The following is a 17,645-nucleotide window of genomic DNA, read 5'->3' on the forward strand; positions in this document are numbered from 1 at the left end:
CAGAAGCTTTTATTTTCTTGGATCTTAGCAGGTTTTGAGAAGATTTGTAGCTCAGGTTGAGGTTTTGGATGTAGGTTTGTTTGCTGAGCTGAAGGTTCATTTCCAGACATTTCGTCACACTTTGTTTGGTCAAACAAGACATACACGAAAATTCCTAGAAGCATGGCATTCCAACCAGAACTCTATCAACAAACACATCAAATTAGACCCCATCTACTACCCCCTGAGAAAAGGAATAGGAAGTGACTTCACCATGGGAAATGACATCATCAACCCAAAGAAACCCAAACATATATATAGAAAGCAGGAATTTTCAGCATTGCTTCACCTGAGGCCCACTGAAGATGTTACCTAGTAGGGTAATGAAACATCTGGAAATTAACCTTCCAGCTCAGCAAGCAAACCTACATCCAATGTTCTTGGGTTTGGGACGCCTTCCTTGGTAAATCAGTTCTGCATTGAATATCCAACAGAAACACAGCACCTTCAGAGCAGCATGGTGGCTCAATGGTCAGCACTGCTGCCTCACAGCGCCAGGGAGCCAGGTTTGATTCCACCTTTGTGTGATTGTCTGTGTGGAGTTTGCACATTCTCCCCCTGTCTGTCTGGATCCCCTCTGGGTATTCCAGTTTACTCCCACAATGTGCAGGTTAGGTGGATTGGCCATGCTAAATTGCCCACTGTCCGGGGATAAGTGCATTAACCATGGGAAATACAGGGACGGAGTTGGGTCTAGATGGGATGCTCTTAAAAGGTCAGTGTGGACTCGATGGACCGAGTGGCTGTAGGGGTTCTATTGTTCTTTGCGCCTGTTCTATGTTCAGTTACATCACACTGACATTCATCAGGGACACCGCTGCTTTGTAATCCTTAACACACTCTTCTTTTTAAATCGACCTATTCAGAGATGTTATTACACACTGTGGGGCAGGTAGGATTTGAATCCAGGCCTCCTTGCTCAGACAAAGGGACATTACCACTGTGTTACAAAAGCCCTCTTGTATCCCTTTCTATCCTGGGCAAACAAAACTGTGTCAAACTCAGTTTGCTCGATCCACACTCAGTGCCCGCTATCCTCACACCTCTCTCCTTCCTGATTCATTCTGGGGATTCAACATTTCCAACAACGACAAACATTCTGCCTCAGGGAAAGGCAGCCCTGAGTGCTGTGCACTTTCACCCGTGGTTGGGAAGGTCTGTGGAAAAGACACTTCTTAGAGACATCATAAACTCAGAACCATGTCAATTCCTGCGCTGTGTGACACTCTCTGTTCTCTGGTTAACTATAATTCACAGTCTGCCCAGGGTGAGAGTGAGGCCATGGCTGGGAGCTGGCACAGTCATCAAGTCATGACGAGGTGAAAACCTACAGGGGCCAGGGATAACCCCTCATGAACAGTCCCTGAGCCAGGCTTGAGTGCTCAGATCCAGCTGTTCTGCCCAGGATTCTCCCACAGACTCAATCACGTCATGGAAGGAATATCCGACAGGGAGCCAGTTCTACCTGGTGCTTGGACTCCAGGTCAACGAGTCCGAACAGAGTGATTTCTCGAGTCAGTGATCTGCAAAATGTCCCCTCAGTTGTTTTTTTTTCTCAAAAGCACAAGTCTCCAAGTGAGCTCTGATCACATGCTTTCTGACCCAGTTAGCTATTTGTTAAAGTGAAAAAAATGGTTCAGCTTCTCTAACCTCAGAAAACACATTCAAAATTGCTCACGAATGGAATGGATCATCAGGTTTTGCACTGCTCACAGAGATACTCCCAGAGAAGGAAGGAAGTGTCCACTCTCCTCTCTGACTGATGACCGCTGTGGTCCCTCTGAGGAATAGCCGCTCTCAAAAAGCATTAAAAATGGAAATTGCTGCAAAAGCTCAATTATTACAATCCTGCATTCACCTCCACTTCACCTTCTCCATTTCTATCAATCCCATTGCCCTCTCTCCTCTCAGCACTGACCCTCCGACAGTGCTGCACTCCCTCAGCACTGACCCTCCGACAGTGCGGTATTCCCTCAGCACTGACCCTCCAAAGGTGCCCACTCCCTCAGCACTGACCCTCCTTCAGTGCGGCACTTCCTCAGCACTGACCCTCCTTCAGTGCGGCACTCCCTCAGCACTGACCCTCCGACAGTGCGGCACTCCCTCAGCACTGACCCTCTGACAATGTGGCACTCCCTCAGGAATGGGGCAGGTGAGCCTGGATGATGTATTTAAGTCTCTGGAGGGAAACTTGCAGACGCACCTTGCTGACTCAGCGATAAGACCACTGTTCACTGAGTTATGACTGACACCTCAGTGATTAGTTAAAGATAAGAATGGAAATAGAATCCTCGGTCAACTATCGTGAAGCCGACTGAAAACAATGATGTAATCACGTTTGTTATTTCAAGCTGGGATAACTGATAAGTGTGTCACTCTGCTTTGGGACATGATTTGGAGATGCCGGTGTTGGACTGGGGTGGACAAAGTTAAAAATCACACAACACCAGGTTATAGTCCAACAGGTTTAATTGGAAGCACACTAGCTTTCAGAGCGACGCTCCTTCATCAGGTGATTGTGGAGGGATCGATCGTAACACAGAATTTATCGCAAATGTTTGCAGTGTGATGTAAGTGAAGTTATACATTGAAAAACTGATTGTCTGTTAAGCCTTTCATCTGTTAGAATACAGTGATAGTTTCACTTTTTTCATGTGTAAATCACAAAACCCTTTTTTTAAAGTTGTCTGACTATCTTATACGTTGCAGGCAAGGATGCCCAGAGGCATGGTACATTGGGGAAACCGAGCAAAGGCTACGACAACGAATGAATGGGCACCGCACAACAATCAACAGACAGGAGGGTTTCCTCCCAGTTGGGGAACACTTCAGTGGTCCAGGACATTCAGCCTCGGACCTTCGGGTGACCATCCTCCAAGGTGGACTTCGGGACAGGCAGCAGAGGAAAGTGGCCGAGCAGAGGCTGATAGCTAAGTTTGGCACCCATAGGGAGGGCCTCAACCGAGACCTTAGGTTCATGTCACATTACAGGTGACCACCATTGCACTACACACACACACACACACACACACACACACACACACACACACTCTCACATACACACGGACACAGGTACACACAGACACCCACACACACCCTTATAGACACACACGCTCCCACACTCACACATGCACCCCCTCACAGACACTATCCACTCACTACACACACACACACGACCCCCACCCCAGACAGACACAGACACACACACACACAGACACACACACACACACAGACACACACACAGACAAAGACCCACATGCACACATATATTTTGTGGGTGAATTTGTAGTTGCAGAGTTACATTACACTTTGCTCAAAAACTGCATACATTCATGTAGAACTCTGAGCTCAAAAACTGCATGAATTTATGTAAAACTCTGTTATCTCACTTTCTGGGTTAGAATCAATCTAAACATCAGGTCATAGACAGAGAACACAGGGGGCTAACACCTTCAACATATTGTCTAGCTATCACCATTGTTAACAGCTAACCCGAGAATGCAACTTTTAAAAAAGGGTTTTGTGATTTACACATGAAAGAAGTGAAACTATCACTATATTCTAACAGATGAAAGGCTTAACAGACAATCAATTTTTCAATGTATAATTTCAGTTACATCACACTACAAATGTTTGCTATAAATTCTGTGTTACGATCGATCCCTCCACAATCACCTGATGAAGGAGCGTCGCTCCAAAAGCTAGTGTGCTGCCAATTAAACCTGTTGGACTATAACCTGGTGTTGTGTGATTTTTTGCTTTGGGACAGTTACAGACAAGGATGCATTCTCCTGTCATTACAGAATGCCTCACGATACAGCAGACCAAACTCTGCCTGTAGTTCAGCTCCAAGCAGCATACAACAACATTCAGGCACATCTGCTTTTCAAACATCTCAAAGGAACACAGCTTTTGTTACCTCTTCACCAACACTAAGAGATTTAATCTGTGGTTTTAACAGCATTGAAAACTGCACTGCCCAGACAGCAACAGTGAACCAAGGCAATTTTGTGAACATCTGAAAACGAACTGGTCAAATAGAGCAATGGAGGGTGAGATAGAGAACGGAGAAGAGGCAGAGACAAAGACAGAGGCAGCTCTGGACACAATAAACACTCAAACTCATCAGAGAGAGACCAAGAGAGGAAGAGTTTCAGACACAAAGTGTGTGTGTGTGTGTGGGGGGGGGGGGGGGGGGGGGGTCGTGAGTGTGAGAAAGTGTGTGTGTGTGTGTAGTGAGTGGATAGTGTCTGTGAGGGGGTGCATGTGAGAGTGTGGGAGCGTGTGTGTCTATAAGGGTGTGTGTGGGTGTCTGTGTGTACCTGTGTCCGTGTGTATGTGAGAGTGTGTGTGTGTAGGAATATGTGTGTGTGTGTGTGTGTGTGTGTGTGTGTGTGTGTGTGTGTGTGTGTGTGTGTGTGAGAGAGAGAGAGAGACACAGACAGACAGAAATAGAGAAAGAGAGACAGACAGACAGATCCAAAGTGAAATGTTTAATTAAGGGTATAGAGATAAAGAGACAGAGGCAAGAGCTTAAGTCACTATCAAACATTCAGGAGAGGAAAAGAAAATCTGAAACCCATCAGTGCAAAATCTCATCTCCACTCAAGGGAAGTGTGCAGCGCTTGCTGAGTATACAGTAACCCATAACACAGGAAGTCCCAAAAATCAACGTTCAGGAGGAATCTCTGACAGCATTTGCCAGTGACTGTCATTAGATTGTCTCCATCCAGTAGCTGCCTGTGCTCCCCCATCCCGGGCCAGCAGTGACCTTACCTCCTGGAACTCGGGAGAGTTTGCAGTCCCAAGGACAGCAGCCGTTCTGCTTTGATCCTTCACGCGCTCATTGTCTTCCGAGACCGGCATTACTGTGAGACTACACCAACACCGAGCATTCTAACTGATTAAAGACTTAACAACCATGTAGGTTTGTTCAAAACATTTGCATAAATTTTGTGACCTTTTGAGCTTTCACTTATTAATTCAGTGTATTCTCTCTCACTAGCTACCTGATGAAGGAGCAGTGCTCCCACACAAACCTGTTGGACTATAACCTGGTGTTGTGTGATTTTTAACTTTATCCATCCCTGTCCAACCCCAGCCCCTCCACAGCTGAGCGGAACAAGGAAGAACTTTAACCTTTCCTCGTCCACCTCACTCTTGGACTTTCAGCTCTTTGATGGCCGGGCAGAAACAGCACAATGTTGTTTTTAGTTTGTTCCCAGCAATTTGAAGACTAACTTCGGGAAACAACATTGTTAATGTTTACATCAGAGGCTCTGACACAAACAGCCGAGATTATGCACGTCTCCTGTTTGCAGCTGGTCAGAGATTGCACTGGGTTGGTGGTGTTAGAAGTGAGGAATGTATAAGAATCACCTTCCTTTTCCCTCAACAAGCCATAAGTAAGTCATCCCAAAAGGAAATTTTCCCTATATGTGCTGAGAGACCTTACTCAGAATCCTCCATCATTTACAGGGAAGGGTTTCCATCTGATTAGGGAACTCCCCCCAGCCTCCTGTGTTGCAATGTTTCTTGTTCCTACAGAATTGGACCATGAGTCAGCAAATCTGGAATTTTGACCCAATTTTGCACCTCCCGTTGTTTGATATCTACAAGGAAAAGTGCCATACATCCACACTCTGTTCATGGCACGAGTCAATCGCAGCCCGTGTGGTACGTCAGTCCAGGTAGACCTTCAGAGGGGCTAAGTCTTCACATCAAAAGTCCTCAGTGACTCTGTAAGGGGCCTTCAGAATTTCACAATCATACAGTGAGAGCATTGGCCTCAATATAAAAACATCCAGCCAGTGAATTTATTCATTAGTAATTTCTGGTGGACAGGCTCAATGATGGCGCTGTCTCTCTGATAGTACTACTGTCCCATGGCGAGTCCTCAGTCAGTCCCTAACTTCCAGTCATACACTTCACTAAACATTGCACCATCACATTTAGCAGTTTGATCTCAAAGTGTGCTGTCAGTCACTATAGTCATAGAGATGTACAGCACAGAAACAGACCCTTTGGTCCAACCCGTCCATGGTGACCAGTTATCCCAACCCAATCTAGTCCCACCTGCCAGCACCTGGCCCATATTCCTCCAAACCCTTCCTTTCATAAAGCCATCCAGATGCCTTTTAAATGTTGCAATTGTACCAGCCTCCACCACTTCCTCTGGCAGCTCATTCCATACACGTACCACCCTCTGTGTAAAAAAGTTGCCCCTTAGGTCTCTTTTATATCTTTCCCGTCTCACCCTAAACCTATGCTCTCTATTTCTGGACTCCCCCACCCCAGCGAAAAGGCTTTGTCTATTTATCCTATCCATGCCCCTCATAATTTTATAAACCTCTATAAGGTCACCCCTCAGTCTCCAAAGCTCCATAGAAAACAGTCCCAGCCATGTCAGTCTCTCCCTGTAACTCAGATCCTCCAACCCTAACAACATCCTTGTAAATCTTTTCTGAACACTATCAAGTTTCACAACATCTTTCTGATAGGAAGGAGACCAGAATTGCACAAAAATATTCCAACAGTGGCCTAACCAATGTCCTGTACAGCTGCAACATTACGTCCCAACTCCTGTACTTAATACTCTGACCAAAAAAAGAAAGCATACCAAACGCCTTCTTCACTATCCTAACCACCTGCGACTCCACTTTCAAGGAGCTATGAACCTGCACTCCAAGGTACCTTTGTTCAGCAACACTCCCTAGGACCATACCATTACGTGTATAAGTCCTGCTAAGATGTGTTTTCCCAAAATGTAGCACCTCGCATTTATGTGAATTAACCTCCATCTGCCACTTCTCAGCCCATTGGCCCATCTGGTCCAGATCCTGTTGTAATCCGAGGCAACGCTCTTCGCTGTCCACTACACCTCCAATTTTGTGTCATCTGCAAACTTACTAACTGTATCTCTTATGTTCACATCCAAATCATTTATGTAAATGACAAAAAGTAGAGACCCAGCACCGATCCTTGTGGCACTCCACTGGTCACAGGCCTCCAGTCTGAAAAACAACCCTCCACCACCACCCTCTGCCTGCTACCTTTGAGCCGGTTCTGTATTCAAATGGCTAGTTCTCCCTGTATTCCATGAGATCTAACCTTGCTGATCAGTCTTCCATGGGGAACTTTGTCGAATGCCTTATAGAAGTCCATATAGATCACATCTACTGCTCTGCCCTCATCAATCCTCTTTGCTACTTCCTCAAAAAGCTCAATCAAGTTTGTAAGACATGATTTCCCACACACAAAGCCATGTTGACTATCCCTAATCAGTCCTTGCCTTTCTAAATACATGTACATCCTGTCCCTCAGTATTCCCTCCAAAAACCTGCCCACCACCGAGGTCAGGCTCACCGGTCTATAGTTCTCTGGCTTGTTTTTACCACCCTTCTTAAACAGTGGCACCACGTTTGCCAACCTCCAGTCTTCCAGCACCTCACCTGTGACTATCGATGATACAAATATCTCAGCAAGAGGCCCAGCAATCACTTCCCGAGCTTCCCACAGCATTCTCGGGTGTACAGTCTAATCTCCTCAATGGGTTTTCCAGCATACCCCAAAGCCAGGAGCTGTTAACTGAACTGTGATGAGCTTATACTTTTATTCCCTTTATTTACGAGTTTTGCCATTAATTTAGGCACATTAGTATGGTGACTTATCAAACTTTTCGCTGTATTGTCTTTGTAAAAATACATGTGATAATAAATTGCGATACTCTTCTATTCTGAACCAGAAACAAAAGATTTCTGCAACAACTCAATCAGCACTTTCCCTGCACCGTGTCTAACTCATTGATCCAGTTTGTCCTCCAATCTGCATCAGCTCATTGATATCATTGGATCGGGTTGAGAAAGTGACCACTCTGTGCTATTAACATCATTAAAGGTTATTGGGGAAGATGGGTTTGGGGAGTGGGGTGGCCGCCCAAGTAGGAATGTGGAGTTAAGGCCACTATTTTATTGAACAGCAGGGCCAGTTTGATGGGCCAAATGGCCTCCTCCTGCTCCTAATTCAAATGTTTGCATGTAAGAGGGTACTTTATAGAGATTGTAGGGAGTCCAAAAATGACACCAGTCTTCCCAGTATGCACCAGATATGACTGTCTTCTTTCATGATGGAATAATGGCGAATGGGCCTGGCACCATGGATGTTGTGGATTGGCCAAGGCAAGCAATATACAACTGGATGTCATCAGCATACATCTGAACGTAGGAAAGGTCTTCAATGGACAGACAATAAATGTCAGCCTGATCAGTGACACCCCCATCCCACAAACAAACAACAATGAGCAGCCATTGCTGCAGATACTTGGGCTGCCATTTGCTGAGTGAGTGGTCAGTCACACAGAGCACGGTTATGGAGTCTCTGAGAGATGGGAGTGGAAGGTGACTGTGCACTGCACACTCTCAGTGTGCTTCATGGAAAATGTAACAGTGAACCCACAGGAAGGCAATCTTCCCAGCCATCTCATCATGGCATCCAACTCCTTTCATAAATTTTGATCAATTTATTTTGGCAGCGATGTGAACGTCAGACAATTGTAACAAGTGTTGGCTGGTACGAGCTGGTCAGTGTAACACTGTGGATCTGTCTCATACTGACAGGAAGAACAGCACTTGGCTGTGCTATGGGTGATCCCTCTCGTTCTCTGGGACAATTTCTCCGGTTTTGTGCTGACAACACGGGCTGCTTAAACAGGTGGCATTTTCTCAAAATAGGTCCATCCTGTTTACAATAAATGTAAACAGTTGCCCGTGCATTCCTCCTGCTGCAATTATGCCCAAGCTATAACCAGACATCTCCGACAGTGCGGACTTTCTGATCGAGGGCTGACACGAGGCCTTCTGCCCAGTGGAAATGGGGTGCTACTGCCGTGACATTGAGGGGCATGGGCTCTTCACCCCCTGTTGGCACTGTGGCTGATCGTATACTCTCAAACTCCCCCTCTGCCCAACCACACTCCTGCCTTCACAGGGCATTAGGACCTTTCTGATATGAAACCACAAGGTCCTATGAAACGCTCTGGACTAACCTAAGCTGACCGCAATGCCAGGCCTGATCTGTCCACTCTCTGCTGCCTCACAGTTGATAAAATCCCAGTTATTAAGCCACCAAGTCTGCACTGGTTCAGTGGGTGTTACTCTTGCCAGTGTCTGTGCCAATGAGTCTCATTTCAGGGACAGGAGGATCATATTGTAGCTGACACTCACAGTGCAGTACTAAAGGAGTGCCATACCATTAAAGGGGCCAGTCTGAAGATGAGGTCTCTGAGCAGGATCAGAAAGAACCAAGAAGGCCAATGTTATATATTGTAATGCCAGCCAATATCAACTTGAAGTTGGGGTAACTTGCTGCCAACTTCTTTATAACGAGGTACACAGTCCACAATGGCAGAAGTAAACCATTAAAAGTCTTAATGAGAAAATGCTTTGTCTTAAACAAGGTGTTACTTATTGCATGATAGTAATCTCAACCTTTCTCCACCCAAGTCCTTAGGTGGATTGGTCATAGTGTCCAGGGATATGCAGGCTAGGTGGGTTAGCCATGGGAAATGCAGGATAACAGGAGTAGGGTAGAGGGATGGGATGCTCTTCAGACAGTCAGTGTGGACTCAATGGACCGAATGGCCTAATTCCACACTGTAGGAGCGCTATGATTTTATGACGTTATCAGATTGGTTGAAGCTTAACACAGTCTCCAATGTTAACCCTTTCAGAACTGTTACCTTATACCACAATTAGGGGTCTTAAGTATTGTTAATAAACCTATCCACATGTATTGGGATTCTAATCTGGAGCAGGTGGAACTTGAAGCCAGGTTTTCCAGTCCAGAGGTAGGGACAGTGCCACTGGACACAAGAGCCTTAGTGGACGTGTTAACCTAGTTGTTGTTGGGCAGCGTGGTGGCTCATTGCTTCGCACTGCTGCCTCACAGCTCCAGGGTCCCAGGTTCGATTCCAGCCTCAGGCAGCTGACTGTGTGGAGTTTGCACGTTCTCCCTGTGTCTACGTGGGTTTCCTCCGGGTGCTCCGGTTTCCTCCCACAGTCCAAAGATGTGCAGGGTACGGTGGATTGGCTCGGGAAATGTGGGGTTAGGGAGATAGGATGGGGAGGGGTGGTGCTGGGTCTGGGTAGGATGCTCTTCAGTGGGTTGGTGTAGAGTCAGTCGGGCTGAAGGGCTGTTAGGATTCTAAGATTCCTGTCTTGCTCATTATTTGTCCTTCAATTAACATCAACTAATGGGTTATAACATCACTGTTTGTGGGAGCTTGCTCTGTACAATTTGGCCGCCATGGTTCCGACATTACAACAGTGACTAGTTGAAAAGATGCACTGCAGAAATTCACCAAGGCTCCTAAATGAACATCTTCCAAATCCACAATCTCTTCCATCTGGAAGAACAAGGACAGCAGATATACAGGAACACCCCCACACTTAAGTCTCTCCAAGCCACTCACCGTCCTGACTTGGAAATATAATCACTGTTCCTCCACTGTCACTGGGTCAGAATCCTGGAATTCCCTCCCTAAGGGCATTGTGGGTCAACCCACAGCAGGTGGACTGCAGCGGTTCAAGGGGGCAGCTCACCCCCACCTTCTCAAGGGGCAACTAGGGACAGAGCAATAAACAGGCGAATGTGGGTACTGCAGATGCTGGAGATTAGAGTCAAGATTCGAGTAGTGCTGGAAAAGCACAGCAGGCCAGGCAGCATCCAAGGAGCAGGAAAATCACCGTTTCGGGGAAAAGTCCTTCATCAGGAATGAGGCTATAAACACTGACCCAATCAGCATCACCCATATTCTATGCATGAGTTAGAGAAATGGGCAGCATGGTGGGGCGTAACGGTGGCTCAGTGGTTAGCACTGCTGCCTCACAGCGCCAGGGACCCGGGTTCGATTCCAGTCTCAGGCAACTGTCTGTGTGGAGTTTGCACATTCTCCTCTTGACTGTGTGGGTTTCCTCCAGGTGCTCCGGTTTCCTCCCACAGTCCAAAGATGTGCGGGTCAGGTAGATGGTCATGCTAAATTGCCCGTAGTGTCCAGGGGTATTTAGGTGCATTAGTTAGGCGTAAATGTAGAGTAATAGGAGATGGGAATGGGTCTGGGTTGGTTACCCTTCGAAGGGGTTGGTGCAGACCTGTTGAGCTGAATGAGCTGTTTCCAAACTGTAGGGATTGTATGATTCTATGAAAAAGTATTTCATTTGCTGTAAAGCACTTTAACATGTCCCAAGGATGTGTATTCTGAATGCGACATGGCTGTGAGGACTATCATTACCCTTCTAGGCCTCCCTATTCCTTAGAATGCCTGTGAGTGTTGCAAACTTGGTCGTTCTCAGAGGCCCAGCCCCACCTGATGCTGCTGGAATTGATGGTGCAGTCCCAAACCTCCAGGCTGAGAGTTACCCACTTTCAGATGTGAGAAAAAGCCAAGACCGTCAAGTGGCTGCTCAGCACAAATGCTGGGCTCCCCCTACCCAAACTCCAAGCTCAGACACCAGCGGAAATCAATGACTGAAACTGCAGTGTACGTGTGTCTTCGTATATGAAACTCATTGCTGATCACCTGAAATAGCATATTCATGAAACTGTAACCAACCACAACCAGAGAAAGAATCAATGAGGAATTGATATTCCAACCCCAAAAATATGAAATGGGAAGTGTAGACTGTAATTAGTCTCTACTTGGCCTGTGGGGGGGCCCAGTCACCAATTTTCAACATGACTTTCACTATCTGAACACTAAACCATTGGATGGCTCAATTACCCATAACAGAGCCAACATGAGTTCAATGCCAAGTGAAATCAAAGAATTGGTCAATAAAAAGCATAACAGATGATGAGCAGGTTATTGAAACACAATTTATGACAAAAAACAGCACAGTAGAAACAATTTCCACTCAGTCATACCATCGTCTTAGAATATTTCTCAATAATCCAATCAGCAATCCTGGTTTGGCAATACACCTTCCGATGCAGAGAATAAACATTCTTCTCTGCAAGATTTTCTTCTGAAGACCAACCTCACAGTCCTGCATCAGAGCAACGGATAATATATGAGGTACTTACAGTGTTCGGTGCCTGGAGAGCAGGGTCAGTGAATCCCAGAATGTCGTCATTATAGCTGGACTCAAGGCTAATTATATCATCGATCACATCATCTATCTAGGAACAGAAAGGGCAGTTAACAAGGCAGTGAGTGCACTGCAGAGTATCGCTACCCCAATGATAACACACCAAACAAATACCAGAGCCATAGACACTTGTCTAAACCACATTTATGAAGGTACAATGACATGTAGGATGGTGATGGGCCATGGGAGAATGGATAAGCCTCATGAATTTGGATTTCTCATTAATTGGCAAAACCCTTGGACACCAAATGGTCAATACCTCTCGTACTGGATTCGAGCCAATGTTGAGCATGGCCATGGGACTGTTGGGAGCACTGTTTCCAGTCGAGCTGGACATCACATGATCATTCCTCAGGCCAGGGGAGACCGCTGAAGGCTGGACAGGGTGGGAGTGGCCCATCGAGAGGGGTTGAGCAGCATACTTGTTCCCTAATGTAGTGGAGAGGTACTGCTTCACCTGCTGCCGCTGTGACTGCTGGATGTGATACTTTGTGGGATTCTCCAGGTGAGTCTCAACCTGCAAGAGGAAGGATATTTGTCAGTACCTTACAAAACAGTCGATCAATAATGGTCCTGAAATAGCAATACATACAACATTCCCTCAGCACTGACCCTCCGACAGTGCGGCACTCCCTCCACACTAACCCTCCGACAGTGCGGCACTCCCTCAGCACTGACCCTCACACAGAGCCTGTCCCCTCAGGACTGACCCTGAGACGGTCAGGTTCAATCGCATTCCCACTAATTTCAGATGCAAGTGCATGCAGTTACAGCTAGTATCACAGAAAAGTAGAGAGTGAGAATGGCCAAGGGGCCCAGAGTGGGAATGGCCAAGGGGCCTAGAGTGAGAATGGCCAGGGGCCCAGAGTGGGAATGGCCAAGGGGCCTAGAGTGAGAATGGCCAGGGGCCCAGAGTGGGAATGGGCGGGGGGCTGGGACTGGGAATGGCCATGAAGCCCGGAGTGGGAATGGGCCGAAGTGAGAATGGTCCGGAGTGAGAAAGGCCCGGAATGGGAATGGCAACTCTTACGGAACCAGTGGTGCCCAGTCAGAGCACAGCACATAGAACGTTACAGCGCAGTACAGGCTCTTCGGTCATCAATGTTGCACCAACCTGTGGAACCAATCTGAAGCCCATCTAATCTACACTAAGCCATTCTTGTCCATATGCCTACCCAATGACCATTTAAATGCACTTAAAGTTGGTGAACCTACTACCATTGCAAGCAGTGCGGTCCACACCTCTACTACTCTCTGAATAAAGAAACTACCTCTGACATCGGCCCAAATCTATCACCCCTCAATTTAAAGCTGTGTCCCCTTGTGCTAGCCATCACCATCCGAGGAAAAAGGCTCTCCCTGTCCATCCTATCAAACCCTTGATTCTCTTATATGTCTCAATTAAGTCATCTCTCAACCTTCTCTCTAACAAAAACAGCTTCAAGTCCCACAGTCTTTCCTCATAAGACCTCCCATCCATACCAGGCAACATCCTAGTAAATCTCCTCTGAACCCTTTTCGCATCCTTCCATTAATGCAGTGACCAGAACTATACACAAAACTCCAAGCATGGCCTAACCAGAGCTTTGTATTGCTGTAGTATGACCTCCTGGTTCTGAAACTCAATCCCTCTATTAGTAAAAGCTACGCACCATATGCCTTCTTAACAATCCTATCAACCTGGGTGGCAACTTTCAGGGATCTATGCACATGGACACCGAGATCTCTCTGCTCATCTAACGACCAAGAATATTACCATTAGCCCAGTACAGTTCTCTGCATTCCTGTTACTCCTTCCAAAGTGAATCACCTCACACTTTTCTCCATTAAACTCCATTTGCCACCTCTCAGCCCAGCTCTGCAGCTTATCTGTGTCCCTCTGTAACCTACAACATCCTTCCACACTATTCACAACTCTACCAACCTTAGTGTCATCTGCAGATTTACCAACCCATCCTTCCACGCCCTCATCAAAGTCATTTATAAAACTGACAAAGAGCAGTGGACCCAAAACAAGTCCTTGTGATACCCCACTAGCAACTGAACTCCAGGATGAATATTTCTCATCAACCATCACCCTCTGTCTTCTTTCAGCTAGTCAATTTCTGATCCAAACCACTAAATCGCCCTCAATCCCATGCTTTAGTATTTTGTGCAATAGCCTGTGAGGAACCTTATCAAATGCCTTACTGAAGTCCATATACACCACATCAAATGCTTACATTCAAGAAGCCAATAAGGTTTGTGAGGCACATATACCCTTCACAAAACCATGTTGACTATCCTTAATCAACTTATTCCTCTCTAGATGATTATAAATCCTATCTCTTATAACCCTTTCCAACACTTTACCCACAACCAAAGTAAGGCTCACAGGTCTATAATTTCCAGGGTTGTCTCTACTCCCCTTTTTGAACAAGGGAATAACATTTGCTATCCTCCAGTTTGCTGGCAGTATTCCTATAGACAATGACAACATAAAAATCAAAGCCAAAGGCTTGGCAGTTTCTTCCCTGGCTTCTCAGAGAATCCTTGGATAAATCCCATCCAGCCCAGGGGATTTATCTATCTTCACACTTTCCAGAATTTCTAACACCTCCTCCTTGTGAACCTCAATCCTATCTAGTCTCAGCCTATATCTCAGTATTCTCCTCGACAACATTGTCTTTTTCCAGTGTGAATACTGATGAAAAATATTCATTTAGCACTTACCCATCTCCTCAGACTCCAAGCACAACTTCCCACTACTGTCCTTGATTGGCCCCAATCTTACCCTAGTCATTCTTTTATCCCTTATATACCTGTAGAAAGTTTTAGGGTTTTCCCTGATCCTATCCACCAACAACATCTCATGTCCTCTCCTGGCTCTTCTTCGCTCTCTCTTTAGGTCTTTCCTGGCTAACTTGTAACTCTCAAACACCATCACATCTCATCCTAACATAAGCCTTCTTCTGCCTCTTGACAAGGGATTTAACTTCCTCAGTAAACCACAGCTCCCGCGCTGGGAAGGAGAAGTTCTTATAGAAAGACTGTAATGTCTATCTTTTTATTTCTTATTTTCCTAACTTATACTATGTATATCTATAATGTGGTATGACTTTTTAAAATTTTCTCTATATTTTGTACCTTAGATTTGTAATGAGGTATTTTATACCTCGGGGACGCCATGTCTTGGTGACATTGTATAGTTTTCCCTGTACAGTACTCCTTTTCATTTGTCACTGGAGTCCACGTGACAACAAACCTAATTCTAAATTCAAAACAAGAGGAAGGGGAGACAGAAAAACTATCTTCTTCATTTGAGACACAATGATCTGTGCATATGGTAATGCTGGAGACTTGTTTGTTCGAAAAACAAGTTACTGCACAGTCAAATATTCCAAACACAAACTTCCTTCATTGCATTCAACCATCCCCTCCCCAGTCATTTCCGTGGTCACAAAAGTTCTCCATTTTATCTCTGAATGTCACCCTCTGATAAATCTGGCTTTGTCCTATTTCAGGAAATTAAGCTTTCCATCCCACACTGACCTTTTATACAAAAAAAAACAATTGGACTCAGGACTCAGTAAACTCAACAACAGAAGTGAATCCTCCTGGTCCTGGGGTTACAGGAGAAAATCCACATTGACATTTATACAGAGAGCTCAAAAATCTGTCATTTAAATCTTCATCTAATACAGGGGCTGGTCATCTTTTGGTCGTGGGAGAGAAAGTCATTGAGTGGTCATTGTAGAGGAACCATGCTCTCCCTGTCCTGGAAGTGTTTGATTGTGACAAAGGAAAATAAAAATAAATTGGAGACCTATTTAATGCCTGAGAAATGAAATTCCACATCACCATCATTTCCAGGATGTTAGTCCACAGGAACTAAGCAGAGTGTAACATGCTAACTGTGGGACAGTATCAGATCAGTCATCAGTGATACCGGAGATTGAGGTGGGGTGTGCTGGTTAGCGGTTCTGTTCTGCAGAATTGGTAGAATTATTGAATAGTCACAGTGCATAATGAGGCCATTCATCCCATCACGTCTGCATCTACTCTTCCAATGAGCATCATCAACCTCCTGCCAATCACCCACTTTCTCCGCATATTCTTGCACATTATTTTAATCTAAATAACCATCCAATGCCCATCTTGAATGCCTCAATTGACCCTGCCACCACCACCACCACCGTGCATTCCACAGCCAAACAACTCGCTTGGTAAAAATATTTTTTTTCTCACATCACACTCGCTCCTTCTGCCTGTCACCAAAGCTATGCCCTTGTTCCTTTGATGAGCAGATACAGTTCCTCCCTGTCCACCTTATCCAGCTGGCTGATGATTTTTAACACCTCTATCCAATCTTCTGTCAACTCTCTCCTCTCGAAAGAGGACAGTCCCAACTTCTCCAATCTACCCTCAGCGCTAACGTTTCTGATTTATGGAACCATTCTGGTAAATCACTTCTGCGCTCTACTGCATTTACATTGCTCCGATAATGTTGAGCCCCATAGCTGTACAGAGTACACCAGCTGAGGTCTAACCAGTGTCGTGTACAATTTTAACATCACCTTCCAGTTCTTGTACTCCATGCCACTATTATCAAAGCCAAGGAAGTGCTTTATTCACTGCTCTCTCTCTCTGGCAAAGGAAATCAACAATTCCTGCTCTCATTCTCCTCTTACGCTGTCTCTGTCCCTTACACTGCACCCAGTGTCCCATCCCTCTCTCCCGATCCCACACTCTGCTCCTGATCCCAATTCCACTCCCACTCCCAATTCCTGTTGACCGTGACATGGAATTGAGTGAATGTTTTAAGCTTCCCGTGAGTCTGATTCCTTGTCCTGTCTCTCTGGCTGGTGAATGACTCAGCCCCTCAAAGTAAAAAGGACTGACTTGTCCTCCCCTGCTCATCGCTGTCATGTTCTTAAACCCTTCTGCCTCCAGCTCGATCCCAGGCTCAGTCCTCTACATAGAACCAGTGAGGCCTGCAGATCCTGATGAAAAATCCCAACCTGGAATATCGACTCCCCTGTTCCTCTGATGCTGATTGACTTGCTGTGTTTTTCCAGCTCCACGCTGTCCTCTACACGACAGGTTAGAAGGTCAGAGTTCACAAAATACCACACTTACTCAAAAAAAATCACGTCCAATATGCCATCATTTTACAGCTCATCGCAGAATTATTCTGGAGTTGGGAAGACTGAGTGCTCGAGGGGAAAGTGAGGACTGCAGATGCTGGAGATCAGAGCTGAAAATGTGTTGCTGGAAAAGCGCAGCAGGTCAGGCAGCATCCAAGGAACAGGACAATCGACGTTTCAGGGATAAGCCCTTCTTCAGGAAAGCCCTGAAGGGCTTATGCCCGAAACGTCGAATCCCCTGTTCCTTGGGTGCTGCCTGACCTGCTGCGCTTTTCCAGCAACACATTTTCAAGACTGAGTGCTCGGACTGTTGCAAGCTGGACAGAGTCCTCTGTCC

At 45.9% G+C, this 17,645-nt stretch overlaps 1 protein-coding gene across 4 annotated transcripts in view; it reads right to left on the reverse strand.

Annotated features, from left to right (window-relative positions):
- The window catches only part of tfeb (transcription factor EB), a 126,143-nt gene that overhangs the window by 20,315 nt on the left and 88,183 nt on the right, over window positions 1–17,645 (reverse strand). For 3 of the 4 annotated variants that reach the window (XM_060845265.1, XM_060845263.1, XM_060845264.1), the window contains exons 3-4: window positions 12,442–12,699; window positions 12,118–12,213 (exon numbers count right to left, since the gene is read on the reverse strand). In XM_060845265.1, the coding sequence (XP_060701248.1) occupies window positions 12,118–12,213; window positions 12,442–12,699 (354 nt within the window). The remainder of the gene's footprint in view (window positions 1–12,117; window positions 12,214–12,441; window positions 12,700–17,645) is intronic. The other variant, XM_060845266.1, reaches the window with a different exon arrangement.

This window comes from Hemiscyllium ocellatum, chromosome 26, assembly GCF_020745735.1.
Source record: "Hemiscyllium ocellatum isolate sHemOce1 chromosome 26, sHemOce1.pat.X.cur, whole genome shotgun sequence".
NCBI lineage: Eukaryota > Metazoa > Chordata > Chondrichthyes > Orectolobiformes > Hemiscylliidae > Hemiscyllium > Hemiscyllium ocellatum.